Source organism: Ixodes scapularis, unplaced genomic scaffold, assembly GCF_016920785.2.
Source record: "Ixodes scapularis isolate PalLabHiFi unplaced genomic scaffold, ASM1692078v2 PGA_scaffold11__112_contigs__length_91849675, whole genome shotgun sequence".
NCBI classification, from domain to species: Eukaryota; Metazoa; Arthropoda; class Arachnida; order Ixodida; family Ixodidae; genus Ixodes; species Ixodes scapularis.
Genome location: NW_024609837.1, coordinates 43,161,256 through 43,177,843, shown reverse-complemented (window position 1 = coordinate 43,177,843; position 16,588 = coordinate 43,161,256). Strand labels below are relative to the sequence as shown.

At 46.0% G+C, this 16,588-nt stretch overlaps 1 protein-coding gene across 4 annotated transcripts in view; it reads left to right on the top strand.

Moving 5' to 3' along the window:
• Nucleotides 1–16,588, top strand: part of LOC8040832 (CREB-regulated transcription coactivator 1) — a 62,144-nt gene that overhangs the window by 29,611 nt on the left and 15,945 nt on the right. For 2 of the 4 annotated variants that reach the window (XM_029979900.4, XM_029979899.4), the window contains exons 9-11: nt 545–786; nt 5,990–6,243; nt 15,864–16,091. In XM_029979900.4, the coding sequence (XP_029835760.2) occupies nt 545–786; nt 5,990–6,243; nt 15,864–16,091 (724 nt within the window). The remainder of the gene's footprint in view (nt 1–544; nt 787–5,989; nt 6,244–15,863; nt 16,092–16,588) is intronic. The other 2 variants (XM_040498992.2, XM_040205194.3) reach the window with 1 other exon arrangement.

The following is a 16,588-nucleotide window of genomic DNA, read 5'->3' as shown; positions in this document are numbered from 1 at the left end:
TCGCGGTTCATCACGGTCGTCTTTGAAACTGTGGATTTCGGTAGCTGGTCTTGCCACTTCGCGACTTATTGCGGCGAAGCACTCTTTTCTTTAGGCGGTACGTATTTATTTTTTTGTTTATTAGCCACTCTGGGACTATTGCGAGAGTGAAGGAAAGAATTGTACGGAACAAAAAAAGAAATTGAATGAAACAATATGCAAGGAAAAATAAAAACGGTAACGAATGTGAAACATGATCAATAATCGCCGATGACCAAAATTCACGCGGTGGTACGAAGGGGAAAAACTTTTCAAATAAATCCCTGTGTGGATAAAGAAGTGAAATATTTTAGGTGGTTAGGTGGTAGCAGCTTTTCCAGGAGGATGCATCGGAAAAATTTTTAAAGCGTGCGAAGTGCGACGAGTTCTAGAAATGGTAGAGTTATTACACATTCGGCATCGCAACGTGCGGAAAGCGGGGAAAAGGAGAGTGACTTGCTCGTGGCGGCCGCGCCCTTGACGGCGGAGACGGGAGAAGCGGAGTGATGCGGCGTCTCTTCCGCAGCATCTACATGCCTCAAGACGACGGCGACGGGGGCCCCATGCCGAGCCCCGGTTCGAACGCCCCCCTGCCCGGCAGCCTGCACATGCCGGCGGGCCCCAACATGGGCAACGGGAACACGGGGTCTCTTCCCGACCTGACCAGCCTCCACTTTCCGCCGCCACTGGCCACCCCGCTCGATCCCTCGGAGGAGCTCGGCGGACAGCAGCAGCATCCCAGCGGGGGCATGGCTCCCATGCACTCCAGTACGTACGCCCGGGGGCCGGATACTAGAGCACTGCACGGGCCGGGATTTCTAGGCCCGGCCCGACCCGGCCCGGTAGTGACACGACCCGGGCCCGGCCCGAGCCCGACAGAATTTTTAATTTCTAGGCCCGGCCCGACCCGGCCCGGAAGAGACACGGCCCGGGCCCGGCCCGAGCCCGACAGAATTTTTAATTTCTAGGCCCCGCCCGACCCGGCCCGATGGCTGTAGCCCGAAACAACCCATTCCCATATGAACCCGTCCCGTTTCGACTAGTTCCCTAAACGCCCTTCTTGTTTGAATTTGTCCTGTTTCGACCCATTCCCTAAACGTCCTTCTTATTTGAACCAGTTTCCGAAACACCCTTTGCGTTTCAACGCGTCCCGTTTCAACCTACTTTTATAAGGCCCTGCACATCGCAACCTCTTCACAAAGAGTCTCCATCGTTCTAAGCCTGGTCTGCGCACCTTTTCTGTTTAAGAATATGTTCTGAAGTAGCTTTACATGTCAACGCGTTCTTAAAATATACAACCCTTTCAGGCAAGCTTAAGTATAATATATTCCTACTTAACCCCTTAAAACGTTTTTTTTTTTTTTTTTTTTTCAGGATGGTTTTCAAAACGTGCAAGCGCGGAACGGACTATGTACACTGCGCGACACTGATACCGCGAACATGACGTTGGCTCTTTTTTTTTAATTTTACTTCGAAATGGTGTTAGTAAGCACCAAAGTATACCGCTTACGTCTGTGGCCCAGATGAGCACTTCTAAAGACACTAATAGTGTTGAAAACAGCGTTTTGATTCTATGAGATAAACATAAGAACACGACGATCGCTTCTTCGCTCTAATATAGTGTCGCTCTGTGCAATAAGGGAGTCTTAGAATAACGTACTCAAGCACTTTGGGCAAGCTAAAATTAGCATCGCCATAGGTTTTACATCGCAACGCTATTTTTACGGTACCCAAAGCGCTTGCGTACGTTCTTCTAAACCTTCCTAATAGTGAACTAGATATTTTTGAGAGCGATGAATCAGACAGGTTGACAAGCATATGACTGGGACTTTATTTTGTTTACAATTTATAACACTGAACCCTCGCTCACACGGAAAAAGCTTGAAGGCTTTCTAGCTTCAAGACGTCTTTTAGTTATTATTTTTAACGACGCTGTAGTGAATTTGCACATCGCTTTTTTTTGTATTTAATGAACCTAAAAGATTAATGAGCAAACTTTTTGCTATCAACAACAATTTATGATTTACGGCACAAGATTGCCCAGGCACGGCCCGGGCCGGCCCGGGCCGGCGCGGCCCGAGAACTTTTTTGTTCAAGCCCGAGCCCGGCCCGGGCCCGAGAAAATATGTGCTACCCGGCCCGAGCCCGGCCCGCGGGCCGGGCCGGGCTCGGGCTTTCGGGCTGGCCCGGGCCCGTGCAGTGCTCTACCAAATACGGCTACACGACGTTCACGTCCGGTTCGGTCGGATGCGGTCAAATCGGGCGAGGTCCATTTGGCTTGCGTCTACCGGCGTTGCTTTGATGTTTGGTGTCCGACACGATCGACCGGTCGTTTTTTTATTTTGTGGCCTCGGAAGCCGACGGAACACTGGACGGAAAGCTGACGGAGGCAGCCTGATGCATTCCGGGGCCCGTCTCGAGTTTGTCAGCAGGAGGGCCGTTTGAGGATTTGAAAGAAAACCATTGATAAATGAAAGTAGCACCGAATAATCACATAATAACAAAAATAATTTGACAGAGATATTTAAAACTGCTTGTCACTTATGCTGTGTGGAGGTCCAGGCCAGGTGCGCGTGTAAGCGCGGCGATGTTTGCGGTCTCTGCCAACTACGCTCTACTGTATTTGGCGACTCTTGAACGCTCTAATTGGTAAGCTCCTGTTTGTCGCTACCTTCAGTATTAGGAGAGACGCCAGGAAACTTCAACTCGAGCTTAAGTTAACATGTTTTTGTATATCAAATTATTGATATATCAAACTATTTTACGATCCCCTTTGAATTCGATATTTCTGGGTTCGACTCTATAAGCTGTTCAAAGACAAAATAAGCACCTATGTACGAAGAGAAGATCATGTGAAACAAAAATTGTGTACACAACTTCTGATGGCCATATAAGAAAATCATATTAGTGTCAAAGTAAAAAGACTACAACTATATAAACACGAGATGTAAATTATGCGAAATAAGTGATGCATACTAAAAACTTCTAACATCAATATGTGAGATGCAAAAACATCTAAAAGATGATGCCAAAAATTGATTCTCTGTTTTTTTTTTCCTTTTTTCTTTAATTAGCAAAAAAAAAGAGCATTAGTATGACTTTTTTTCTGTATTGTAAATATTAATTATTAATGAAAAAATGATTACCATCCATGCATCAAAACTGGTCTGAAAGTGGGAGACCTTGTAAATAATAATGAAAACAATGAAAGATACAGTAGGCTATCATTATTTCGAACTCCAGGAAGCCACAAACTCTGTTTGAATTATCAGAAATTCTTGGTAACATGATGCGAGATAAAGTTGTGATTTGTTATATGGATGACTGAACATACAAAGCAGATATTTGATGATTTTCTCTACGCAGGCCTATTAATCATAAGCAGGTATGCCACACACAGTGATGTGATTGCTTGCACGAAATGCGCCGAACTGCGCCAAGTGGCTAACCCTGCTACATCCTGCTACATTTTGCCACAATATAGGTAATCTGCACCAAGCCTGCGCCAAAACACCAATTTCAATTGCCTTTCAAAACCGAAACTAAACTGAGTACTGTAATTGAGCATGTGTGTATTATGTTCGTGCATGGTTTTTTTGCCGTTTCACGTTTCGCGCTCTCGTCGTCTTGCGGGTCTCGTCTCGCATCTTTTTTTAAATATTTTCAACGATAGACGCGGGTGTGTGCCGACGCTTCGAGGCTAACGTGCCGGGTACCAGCCATGCGGTCATGCTGTGAAACGAAACCACGTTTTTGCGCGGCGAGAGTTTCTTCGTGAGCTAAAGCACTCACTTCTGAAAGCAACGGCCGTGAGAAACTATATTTGGTCTCTGCCTTCCAGTTACCTTGGTCGCGCGACGTCGGGATTTGCCGTCCCAACGTCGCTGCAGATATGGCGCTTTTTAAAACGAAACTAAGCACCGCCGCACGTTCATCAACATTCCTGTTCTTGTTAAAATCGTATGTTACTATAAAAATACTTTAATTCAAAGACTGCTGTGTCAAAGTATTGATTACCTAGGTTTCGCTTGGTGTGCTTTCTTTCAAGAGGGACTCCGGTACATGAAAAATCTGCCGCGAAAGAAAGTTAATGAAGAGAAGTGAGCTAAAAGAAAAAAGGCAATGTATATACAGGGTGTCACAAAAAAAAAATTACATGTTTTTTTTTAATGCAAAAATAAACTACTAGGCACCGCCGAACGCTCATTTTCTGCCCAAAGGTAGTGCTAGAAGTCACAACCAGATGCCTAAGTTTCAGCCCGATCTGATACCTCAATCAAAAGTTATAAGTGATTTTCTAAAAATTTCAGTTGGAAAATGGCGGCCGACAGAGTTTTCGAATACATGGAGCTTTATGGGCACCAGAAACCGAAAATGGGCAAAAATGGGCTCCATTTTCCCATTGAAATTTTCAGAAATTCACTTATGACTTTTGATTGAGGTATCGATCGGGCTGAAATTTTGGCACCTGGTTGTGACCTCTAGCGCTACCTATGGGCAGAGAATGAGCATTTGGCGATGCCTAGTGAAAACAATTTACAGTGAAAAAAAACACTGTAAACTTCTTTTTTCTTTTTGTGACACACTGTACATTGTTTTTTTTGTTGACCTGAACCCGCAGTTCAGTTGTTGCACAAAGCGCTCCAAGAACTTTTTGACCCTGGCTCGCGATGTCTTGCATCGATGTGCTCAGGTTCTTTTTTTTTTGTGTATGTGTGTGTGTACCTTGTTTTTCGGCCTGGCAAGCACACGCCGCTGGACTTTTTTGTTGTAAGCTATACTTTGTTTCACCTTAGTATGTTGTACCGCAGCGAATGCTAAAAGCACGAAATCATAGCGTTGGCAGCTGCCCTTAATGCACGAGAGCTTGTGCCGCCGAGATATGCCCTAGAGCAAGGAGCGCCCGCGGAAGCGAGCTCCGCGGGCTCTGCTTCTCCGCAGCGCACTGGCGCTCGTTAAGAAACGCGCTAACAGTGTTGCGAAAATGAAAAGTAGGAATTGCACAGAAACACCGTTTGAATTCAGTGGCTTATCATTGACATTAAAAACAGTGGAACAACCAAATTTTTTTAATTTGTTTGAATTAATCAGAAGTATGAAATATTAGGGTTGGAGTCATCGAGAGCCTACCGTATTTGGACCAAAGTTACGCTGCAATGGATCGCTCAGACCTGCTAAAGTAGTGCGTAGTGCTTGAACTGGAAATGGACCTTGGTTAGCAACAGGGTTGGTCAAGAAAATGTTGGGGCTCGTGGAACCCGTCTGGCTACTGCGGGAAACTCCTGGATTTCTAGGGACCCAGTTTGGGATGACGTACGAGAGAACAGTGCCAAATAAACGCAAGGACAACGATGAGGCAAAACGAGATCAACCGAAGTGCCGACAAGATTTAAGTCGCAAGAGCTGGCACGTCGGGCCATGGAATGGTGCGATCTTGGCTGTTGGTTGTTAGAAGTACCATTTCCAATAATTAAGTATTATCATAATCTTTCTACTTAAGGGGCGGGGTGCCTGATTTTGATTGGGGGGGAGTCAAGATCTCGGGGCAACGTTACAAAGTAGAGAGCACAACCGCGGTGGCGGACAGAACTTGGGAAGTTTCAGTGTGGTGCATGGAACACATCTGTAACCGATGCATCTTATCCCACCCATACATCGAAAGCAGTTCCAAAGCGGTAACGAACGACGTTGCTGAAGGCGGCGGGTCACGTTGTCGAACGTCGCGATCCTGGCTGTTGGTGGTAGAAGACCGGGTAAAAAGTGTGCAGAGTTTCAGCTGTTGGCTGTTTATGATTCCTTAATCCATCGAGCCGGGGAGTGGCCGGTGATGGCACGACACTTTTACGACGTCCTCGGGTGGAAATCGAAGGACCGCTTTTTAGGGACGCGGCGAACGCGGAGGCGCGTCCAAAGCACCGTAGGGTTGGTGTTGTGGCGGCATTCGGTGACCCTCGGTTTTCCTCGCTCGCAGGGCAAGTGGGCAACGGCTCGCCGGGGGGACCGGGCTCCCCTCATGGGCCGGGCTCGAGCCCGTCGGGGCGCCGGGGCAGCCCCGGCCCAGCCCCGTCCCCGTCGTCCCGGCGGCGTGCGCACCACAGCTCGACGAGCGTGGTGCTGGGCGGGGGCCGCCACCACGGCTCGCCCGGCCAAGGGCAAGTACGTGTTTCCTCCCCGCACCAACACCACCATCACCAAAGACCTCACCTACCCCGGATCACTGTGGAGGTAGGGAGAAGCTGCTTTGCCTGGGGGAAGGCACCGGGGAGGGGGAAGGCACCAGGGAGGGGGGAAGGCACCGGGGAGGGGGGAAGGCAGGCTCTCGGGGCAAACGCCGTCGACGCGAGCTCGGTGCTTTCGCGTCTCGCCTCACGCTGCCGCCGAAACGCCTTTCAGCATATTTTTTTTTGTTGTTTATTTTTTTCTTTTTGTTACAGTGAAATACTCTTGAGCAAACTCCAGTTGAACAGACTATTTTTTTTGTCAAATTCCCCAGCAAAACCCTACTATGTCCAATGCATCTAGTTGAGTAACTTTCTCATAAACAAACTTTTTTTTTAGGTCCCTCGAAGTTTGTTCAATTGGTCTTTCTCTGTAAATTGCGTGCAATATATATATATTTCTTTATAATCCATCCTTAATTCTGTTCTTCTCTCATCTTATTCCTTTATAACTGTATCTTACATTCTTGAAGCTCTTTTCCTTCTTTTATACTTCATTTTAACACCACTACTGCTCACGTCTCCCTTGTCTCGTGCATTAAATAAAACTCTAGTTGCTAGTTAACGCTTACCCTGTACACTTCTGCTCGTCCTCGTATCTAGCGCTACATGTGTCTTTGACACGTTGACCCAACCAGCCCAAGAGTTTATTTCGGGACATTCTTTTTGCGACCTAAGGATAGGTATTCTTTCTTGCGTCATCGGACTGTGCAGTCTGGGTTGAGAAGACATGGTAAAAAATTAAAGTCGAAGAGACGCGGTGCCACATTAAGGGGAATGTACAGAATACGGTTGCAGGTTTCATATCGCCCACTGGTTACTTGTATCCACTCTCGGTGCCAACCACACACATCATGCAAATTATGCTTTGCTGTAGTTTTCGAGATGGAAAAGAACGTTTTAGAAGCCTTATTCTAAGCATGCAATGAACTCAGAAGGCTGGTTGAGATGTTTTGTGTCGACTGCGCCACGCTGCATTGCATTTCTGTCTAGGTTGACTTTCACAACTTGTCCGAAACAGAAAATAATGCACTCATTTTTGGCACCTATAGATACATGGCACGTAGGACTAAAGGTATAGAAACACGTAAAGGTAAAGCGGGCATGTTTTTGGACTAGCGACGTTCTATCCGAACCAATCTGGCCCCATAGCTTGCGGCGTTCATTTTAGTTACCGACGACGATGCACTGGTTACTCAGTTTTCTTTTGGTCTTACACTATCATTTGCCTTAGTTCGTCAGTTGTTTGGCGCCAGAGTCGGGCACGAGAAAGCGTCGAGGCGTCGGCGTTCGAGCGGCGTTCGCCCCGACTGCTGCGTCTTAATGATGCCTGTCAATTGGGCCCCGCTCGGCCGACTTCTAGAGACAACGAGGCATTCGTTCTTCAAGCGTTTCAGAAGTCGGCCGGGCAGCTCCCACGACCACCCTTCCAAGCGCGTCTTGGCACGTTGCGGGTCAAGCACTTCCTTTCGTAGAGGCCTTCGTAGTGCTTGCATCCCCTGTTTCTATCTTCGTTTTGCCGCACGTGTTTGCACACGAAACGTGGTGTGCCGAAGCAGACGCTAGTTCCTGTGCCGTTCGCTGGCAGACGCCATACCTGTGTAGCTAGGGGCCTACCGTCATATCCTGAGAGATAGCCCACCTTAAGTCGAGAGCAAATTGGATGAAAATAGGGAGTGGGCTAAATTTTGGTGTGCAACCAAAAAAGTAAAAAAAAAAAAAAAGAAGCTATTTTTAGATTATGTGTTTTTGCCAAACTTGTTATTGCGGTGAGGGGCAATGAAACAAAGATGACTACTTCCCAGTAAGCAACGTTCGCTTAAATCCCGCCATAGCTAAATAGACGCATTTATGCCGAGTTCAGCACTGATCTGAACACTACGATTACTAGGAGTGGGCTATCTTTCGGTGTTTAAAATAAAATAGCAAATCGAGTCAAAAATAGGGGGCGGGTTACCTTTCGGGGTGGGGCATCTCTGGGGAGTTTTCGATTGTAATAATTTTGCCGTTGATTTGTTACGAGCGTGCGGTCAAGGTAGAAATCGTTATTTGCCGATTTGGCAAAGCGTGTCGTGTTCAAACACGTGCGGGATTCTCTTCCTCGGAGTCACTTGCCCCGCTCGATGAAATAGAAAATTTGTACGAGTAGTGCTTGTTGATTCGTTGCACTGCTGGGTCTTTGTTATGCTCGTGTTATCTCTTAAGATTTGCTTCTCCCGCGGCGTTTTTTTAAAGGCCGACACATGGACTCGATTTTCTCTTCAGCTTCTTCCTCTGCTCAGCTATGAGGGTAGCAACGGAAGGGAAGGCTAAGAGGGGCTGACGTAAATTTGCTACGAGAGGAAGCTTGCAAAAATGGGCAACACTAAATAAATGTCGGCCTTTAAAGACTGCGAAGAACTCGTTAAATGGAACTGGTAGTTACTCAAACAAATCTTTTTGTTTATTTTTTGTTCGTAATTTGGAAGCTTCCACGCTGCATTTGAAAGCACCCTTGGTTTCCGTCTTGATCTGTTTTGGGTCGCGTTGCCATCCTAAAATTGAGGGAAAGGGAGAACTCGAAAGATGCACCATTGGCACGTCTGCTTTTATGGCCGCACTGGTTTGCGGGACTTGCTTGCATGCCGTCTGCTCCTTTGCTCCTGGAAACACTCAAACTGTCTGAAAGTAGGATTTGCGGTTTTAGTTCGGTTCGGCAACGGAGCGTACTAACGCACCGCAGGGTTTTCAACATTTTGAGCAAAAAGCTCGTGCTGCAAGTTAGTGCGCAATGAATTCAATTTAAATGGTCATTGTACTGCATCACTACCCTACGATGCATGTTAATGACATTTTGGATTCGCATTAATGGTCCCACTGCAAAAGTGAAAGTCATTGAGGCAGACATTAATGGCAAGTCATTAGGTCACCGTGACGTCTGCCTTAATGACTTGGTCATTAAGGCAGAAGTGGTGTCTCAAGACAACCTTTTTCGTAGTTGGCTCGCTTATAATGACAGCGGGAATCTCCACTTCAGACATGTTGCGTGTTTCCATTCTGCCTTCTCATTTTCTGTCCCAAGTCCTACAAGTCGTAGATGGGGTTTGTGGTTTTCGGTGTTTTTTTCTTTTCTGCGCAATTTAAAGCGACAAATCATATAGTTTACCTAGACGAAATCTGCGTGTCTCAGTAACTATCTACTATTGGTGTGATTCTCGCTCGTACAATGGGGGGAAAAGGCTGTGCGCAGAAGCTGACAGTGGTGGCCAAAAGCGAGCAAAAGCACGTCGTTGAGAGCATCCGTTGTACGAGTCTTTTTGATCAGGCACTTGAGTTATGCCTATTTGAATGATGTTGATGATGAGGTATTTGAATGATGTACTGATTTGTATCAACTCTGTAATATACCTGGTATAAAGTAAGGCCAAATACTGAATAGTTGACCAGATCTTGGGTGCTTATCTTTTTTTCACTGGTCTCAAAAAAACATAATTGTATTTATTTTCTTTCTTATTTTGTTCTGTCAATACCGAAAACCACTAACCCTCGTAACAGCCTTGCTTGGACTTCTCTTGCCACCTTGCTCTCCCCAGCATGGCTATCTTCCTCATTTTGCATATGCACTAGTGCTAATGTCACATTGGAGGAAATGGTTTTTTTTTTTTTTTTTTTTTTTTTTTTTTTCCGAAGGGTCTTTTTAAGGTCCTTTTTGGACATTGGAGGGCAGAGCCTTTCTCCTTCTCTCCACGCTCTCTCCATACTCCTCTCCCCATGCTGCTGACTTTTCTCCGAGTGGAGATTGGTCCCACCTGTAGGGAGTCGTTTCACTGGTGCCCTAATCCCATCTCATCTCTGTCTGCTTTCATCCCTAATTTCGTCTAACCTTTGTCGCACTTACCATGATCCCATCTCAGTGTTTTATTTTCTCCTCATTGCCATCTATAGCTTTATCTACATTACTCCGTAATCCCTTCTCACCCTTGTCCCATTTCATCCCTAATTTTGTCTTACCTTGTCTTCGTCTAATCCATGATCCCATTGTATTGTTTTATTTCCTCCCCATTGCCATGTAGCTTTACCTAAACTCCTTCATTATTCCATGTCTTCTCCTTCTCATTTCCTCCCTAACCCCCATATAACTGCAGTACTTTTAATCAATAATCCCATCTCATCTTTGTTTTATTCACTTTGCATTGCCACCTAGTTTTCTGGAAATTTCTTCCCAAGTCTATATTGTCTTTATTTGATTCCGTTTATAATTTCATCGAACTTTAGTATTATTTATGTTACAGATACTACTTCCTTCTCTTGGAAGGTGTCGTAGGACAGTGTTTTAAGGCCCAGAATATAGAATAGGATAAACATTCTGTAACCGTAATTTATAATTTCATCATATTTGTCTCATTTCCATCCTATTCCCATCTAACTTTTGCTTTATTTAATCAATAATCTCTCCTGATGTTTTGTCTCCTCTCTAATTCCACTTGAGCCTTGTCTCAATTCCTTCATAATCCTATCTCTGCCTTATTGCCTCCCAATTCCATCAAACCTGACTTACCGCATTTATTTGAATATAAGGCGATCACGATTATAAGGGGGGGGGGGGGGGGGGGGGCAGTTGAAGGACCCAAGAAAAAGAAAAAAAATCGTCATATTGCTATACTGAGCTTCGAATGTAAGGCGGGGTATGGCTTTGAGACTACGGATTTTGGAAAAAACCTCGCCTTATATTCAAATAAATACGGTATTTAACGCACAATCCCATCTCAACCTTGTCTCAATTCCTTCCTAACCTTGTCTTACCTTTGTCTCATTTATAATCCTATCTCATATTTCATCCCATCTCAACTTTTTTGCAATTCCTCCCTAATCCCATACCATCTTTGTTTGATGCTTTTTCCCTCATTTTCATTTTACCTCATCCTTACTTGCGGTTCAGCTTTGTCTATTTTTCTCCCCAAATTCCATCTCAGTTCCTCCCTAATTCCATCAAACATCCTCCCCAATCACCTATCCAAAATCCCTGTTGCTTTTCTTTTCATTCCCATCTGCTCATACTAATCTCGTGCGTAATCCTCAATCTAACTTTTTTTTTTTTTTGTGAACTCCTCTCTAAAGGCCTGTTCAGACACCTGCAGCGAGCACTGCGTTTGTTATGAACAGAACGACCACTCTGCGCCGCGTGTACGCACTCTTGCCATCACTGCAACAAACGCAGAAACTCTGGCAAACATGGCGATCGTCTGCGTGGCAGCCGTCTCTCAGCTGCCATCAGCCGTTTTCGAGGCGCCTTTAAGAAGGAGGGGACACACTGCCACTTGCTGGTCTAACAGAAAATGGATAGAGAGTTTCGAACAGCCTCTAGCTTTATTTATTTTAATTTTTACAGGATAGGGCTCCTAGAGCCGACGGGACGAAAAGAGAGAAGAATCATACCCCGTAGGCCGTCTCGGACGATTGCGACTTTAGCGCGGAACTTTGCTAATAGTACAAATCTTGCCGCACACTTTTTTTTACGATTTTACGCCGCAAATTTAGCAGCTATGTAGCAATGTGGAGATACGATTTCGTGCTCACATAGGCGTTGCAAGCGTTCGGAAATGCCGCCATTAATTGCTTTTCTCGGACGACTAAAACGTGCAAAGATTCGCATCCTTAAGACGCTTCTTTGAAAACAACACACACCAGTAGTACCTTGAACTTGAGCCCATGTACGAAGTACGCAAAATAGAAAATCCAACGTCAAACGTGAAAAACAGCGCAAAAATTTGAACAAAGGACAAGTGAAAGGAGTGCACGGACAAAGCGCTGACTGTCAACTAAAGTTTAATTTTCAGGCGAACCAGAAAAATAAACACAGAGCATAGGAAAGAACCAATAAAGACACAAAAAATTTACAACCCAACCGACAAGATTTCCACCACGTCATCACCCTCACACATGCCTGCCATTCTCCCTGATAAAAAGGACCTCATCATCCCCCAAGTGCACCGACGGTGCGCTCACACATTGCCCTTCCCCTTTAGATAAAATGAAAAATGCCTCGTCAATCTCCCTGGCGGTCTTACTTTTATTGCGCGCCAAGATCGTCAAGTCATGAAAAACAGGTACGCAGCCGCACCTACTGCAATGTACCGCTAAGTGGCCAGCGGGGGAGGAACGGAGAGAAAGGGAATGTTCCCTTGCCCTCTCATTCCCTTTCTCTCCGTTCCTTCCCCGCTGGCCACTTAGCGGTACATTGCAGTAGGTGTGGCTGCGTACCTGTTTTTCATGACTTGACGATCTTGGCATGCAATAAAAGTAAGACCGCCAGGGAGATTGACGAGGCATTTTTCATTTTATCTAAAGGGGAAGGGCAATGTGTGAGCGCACCGTCGGTGCACTTGGGGGATGATGAGGTCCTTTTTATCAGGGAGAATGGCAGGCATGTGTGAGGGTGATGACGTGGTGGAAATCTTGTCGGTTGGGTTGTAAATTTTTTGTGTCTTTATTGGTTCTTTCCTATGCTCTGTGTTTATTTTTCTGGTTCGCCTGAAAATTACACTTTAGTTGACAGTCAGCGCTTTGTCCGTGCACTCCTTTCACTTGTCCTTTGTTCAATTTTTTGCGCTGTTTTTCACGTTTGACGATGTTAAACCAACTAGCCCAACTTACCGCCTTGTTTTAGAAAATCCAAGCGATGTTCAAGGATACACATGCTAAGAAAGGACTGCTGGAGTCGATATAAACAAACATGACGGCATGAACGTTTCTACTGTCTTGAGGTTACTGCCGCGTCGTCGCCGCATAAGCAGACGGATCTTCTCTTTTAGGACGTGCCGATTTGTTGTCGTGACGCACAGCGAGATTCCGCAGTCGAGGACAGCGCTTTACGCGAAAGGTTGAGTTTCCACCATGCTGACCATGTCGAAAATCGCCGCCGATGCCTCGTTTTTTGGCAGACGTCAGAAACCACGACCGGCATGCAACTCGTGCAGCCAGCTCTCCTTGACTAGTAATTGGTCTGTCGATGTGGCCTCTTCGTTCGTTCCCAAATATGGCGAAAAAGTTTGGCACGGCTAAACTCCTTGCGCTGCGAACGAACACGAACGGCGCGGCGATTTGGTGCTTCATTGTCGCGGCAACGCGTCGTTTCAACCGTTGCATTCGTTCGTAAGCGTGGCAGTCGCTCTGAACGCAAGTGTGTGGACGGGCCTTAAACCTCTTGTGCAACTTTGTGGTGTGCTCATCTTGTGCCTAATCTCCTAACTTATTATTGAGAGTTCCTTGTCTGATCCTAGTGAAGTTTCAGACATTTTGTGTTTGAGACTTCATTAGGTTTGAGACTTCTCTAGAGATAAAACAAAATGTTCAAAATTTTGTTTTATCTCGTGCCTAACTCACTTGCTTTTTGAATAAAAGTGTTGTTTGCTCTGTGGTGCTTTAGATGGGAACTACTCGAGACTGCCTGAAGCAAAAAAATGTGTTGAGCAGTTTGGCAACAGCGAGAAACTTGGCATGGTAAATGTTAGTTGACAGAGTGGGAATGTGATTAAAGTAATTGTCAGTTGCTAGAAGCAATGCTTTAAAAGCATTTTCTCTCTATTTCCTTCTGAATTCCTGTTATTCTTATCGAATGTTGCCGAAATTCGCAATGAAATGACAAGAGAAAACCAAGCGAGACTTGCTTTGATTACATTTTAACTCTGTTGCCTTGTGGCTGGCGTAACAAAGCATAAAAAGGCTGTTGTCATCATCTGGCTTTGTGTAACTTTTGTGTAGGAGGTAGTCAAAACAGTTGGTTTTTGGGCATGATTTCTATGTTCTCTTTGCAAGACATTGAGGCAAACTTTCGTGCGAAGTATGCATAGAACTGTAAAAAGGCTAAAATGCTGAGAGGAAGCATTTGGGTCGAAATTAAGTGTCTCTTTCTTTCTTTCTCTCTCTCTCTTATTGAAGGCATTGAGTTGGCTAGAAATTTTATTTTGTTTAAGCATCGAAGCAAACAAATTTGGCATTTGGCTAAAGTCTTGGGGGGTACCGAAAGAGGCTTTCTATTTGGTGCGTGAACATCGTCTCTATGGGTGTGAAGGCATGACTGTGCTTATTTTGTGAATGTCCAGTCGTTCGGAAAATGTACAATGCAAAAGTTTTGGGAAGAAAGACCCGGGAACAGAGGGATCTGTGCTGATGACGAAATTTTTTCAGAAAGCCGAACTAACATTTTATCAAGAGACCAAGCCTGACAGTCTTAAAGGGGCACTCCAGAGTTTCCTTCGTGGTCCTCGATTTTCATAAAAATTTTCTACGCGCATCAACAAACATCTCTGATATAATATCCCAAATATTAGGCCAAAATAATTCCCCCCCCCCCCCCCCCCCAAAACTATCAAATTAAAAAAAAAAAGGGTTGTCTGTATGTTTGTACAGTCTAAACTTGGTCTGCCTCAACGGGCGACTTGTCTTTCAGCTGTAGATGAGCAATTTAGCCAGTGCAGTACAACCGCTAGTCTGGGGTTTTTTAACAGGCACTAGGCAGATAAACGACCGCATGCCGGTACGATGCTCATCCGGATCAAAAAGGGCAGGGGTGGGGATTGAACTCAGGATCCCTGGGTGTCTGCAGCGCGAACTGTCACTTCACGTGCTTCAAGCGGGTGTGCGCCAGCCCACTTGGCCATTGATCCCCCTATCAAATTTACAATTTTAGTGCTCAACGTGTTTTTCAAACTGACAGTCTCTACTGGCAATTTTGGACTGTGGGATTTGTTCCCAACCGAGTACAAGCTATTTCTTGCTGTCAAAGGATTTCTCTGGAAGCTCGCTCTAGCATTTGCGCAGCAGCGCGAAGCAAATGCTCGGCATAGTTTATTTTTTAGACTGCCCTCTCGACCGGCAGGCTTGCCTGAAGCTGACGTCGCGGCGTAGAGAAATGCAGGTATATTCGAACGTTGGTTTCGGCACTATTTTAATTTTCCTATTTCTCAATAACTATTTTTAATTTCGCGATATTAAACAGAGGGCCAGAAAGGGTAAAGGCTGACGATTACGAAAATATGGCTAGTTGGGGTAGCTTAATTAAAAAAAATCGCCGGAGTACCCCTTTAAGGCCGGTTCTCACGCTTGTTTCTGCTTATTACCAACCACATTGTGATTTCTCACGATGAGATAACACGTCAGCGCTACCCATCGGGTAGATGTAGAACACTTGCAATTTCCCCGTGTATTCTCACTGATACTATGATTCTCACGGGTATTATGATTCTCACGGATAGTGTGTACATTTGGTCTCGCAAATACCGCAAAACCTTCACTCTAGACAAATGCAGTTCCAGGGTCTTCGCATACATGGCGCCAGCATGCTAGCGCGTTTGCTAGTCGTAAGAGGCAGCCAGAGCTCGGTCGTAAGCAGACACAGGTATGCGAACCGACCTTTAGCCTCTTTGTTTAAGTTCTGTTGGAGCGGAAGTCTGAGAAACATGCGCCGTTTCTGTGTACAGTTGTGGGCAGATTTTATTGAGTGCCTTTAGTTCTAGCAACCGCGTCTGGTTTCAAATTCTGTGTCCTTTCGCGCGCTTAGACTCGCGCAACAGAGCATGAGTTTGTGCGGGCAGTCTGCTAACTCCCCGGGGGGCCCGGGCTGCGGCCGTGTGCTCCCTCTCTACGCAGGGCTTAACGATGGACACCAATGCGCTCTCCCTCGAAGGCTACGGAGGGGGAGGTCATCCATCTCAACTGCAGCAGCAGCAGCAACAGCAGCAACAGCAGCAACAACAACAACAGCAACAGCAGCTGGGGATGTACGTTCCCCAGTCCCCGCAGGCGTCCCAGCAGCAGCCGGGGTCGCCGCTGGCATCTCCCCTGGGCTACCCGCCTTCCTCGCCCGGCCTTCCACAGGTCGGTTGGTCTGCCACATTTTTCTGTGTCACCTACGCTGCAGTGTAACAACGTGCCGCTGTACAACAGCAGACCGCTTTTCGTGACAGCAATCCGTCGACGAATGGAGCAGTGCGCCTATTTTTTCGCATAGAACCGAATGACCAGTTGTTCCGATAAGTAGAAGAGGGTCTAGCGATGAAGCACGGTAACAATAACGTTTTCACGCGATAGTGCTTTCTGCGGTTGAGGCGGTGAACATTTCTGCCACGGCACTTGGCACGCTTGTTACCTTTGGCCCACGGTAAGGTTAATATAATTTCTGTCAAACGACTATGTGATCGGCCAACCAGCTTCCAGTTCTGACTACGAGCGTCGCGCACGCACCGTGCTACGCCCAGAGTGGTGCGTGCCGACTGGCCGATCACATAATGTCGTTTGACAGAAATTATTGTATTTACTCGCATAATTCGCGCCCACGCATAATTTGCGCACCCCTAACTTAAGGCCCAGATTTC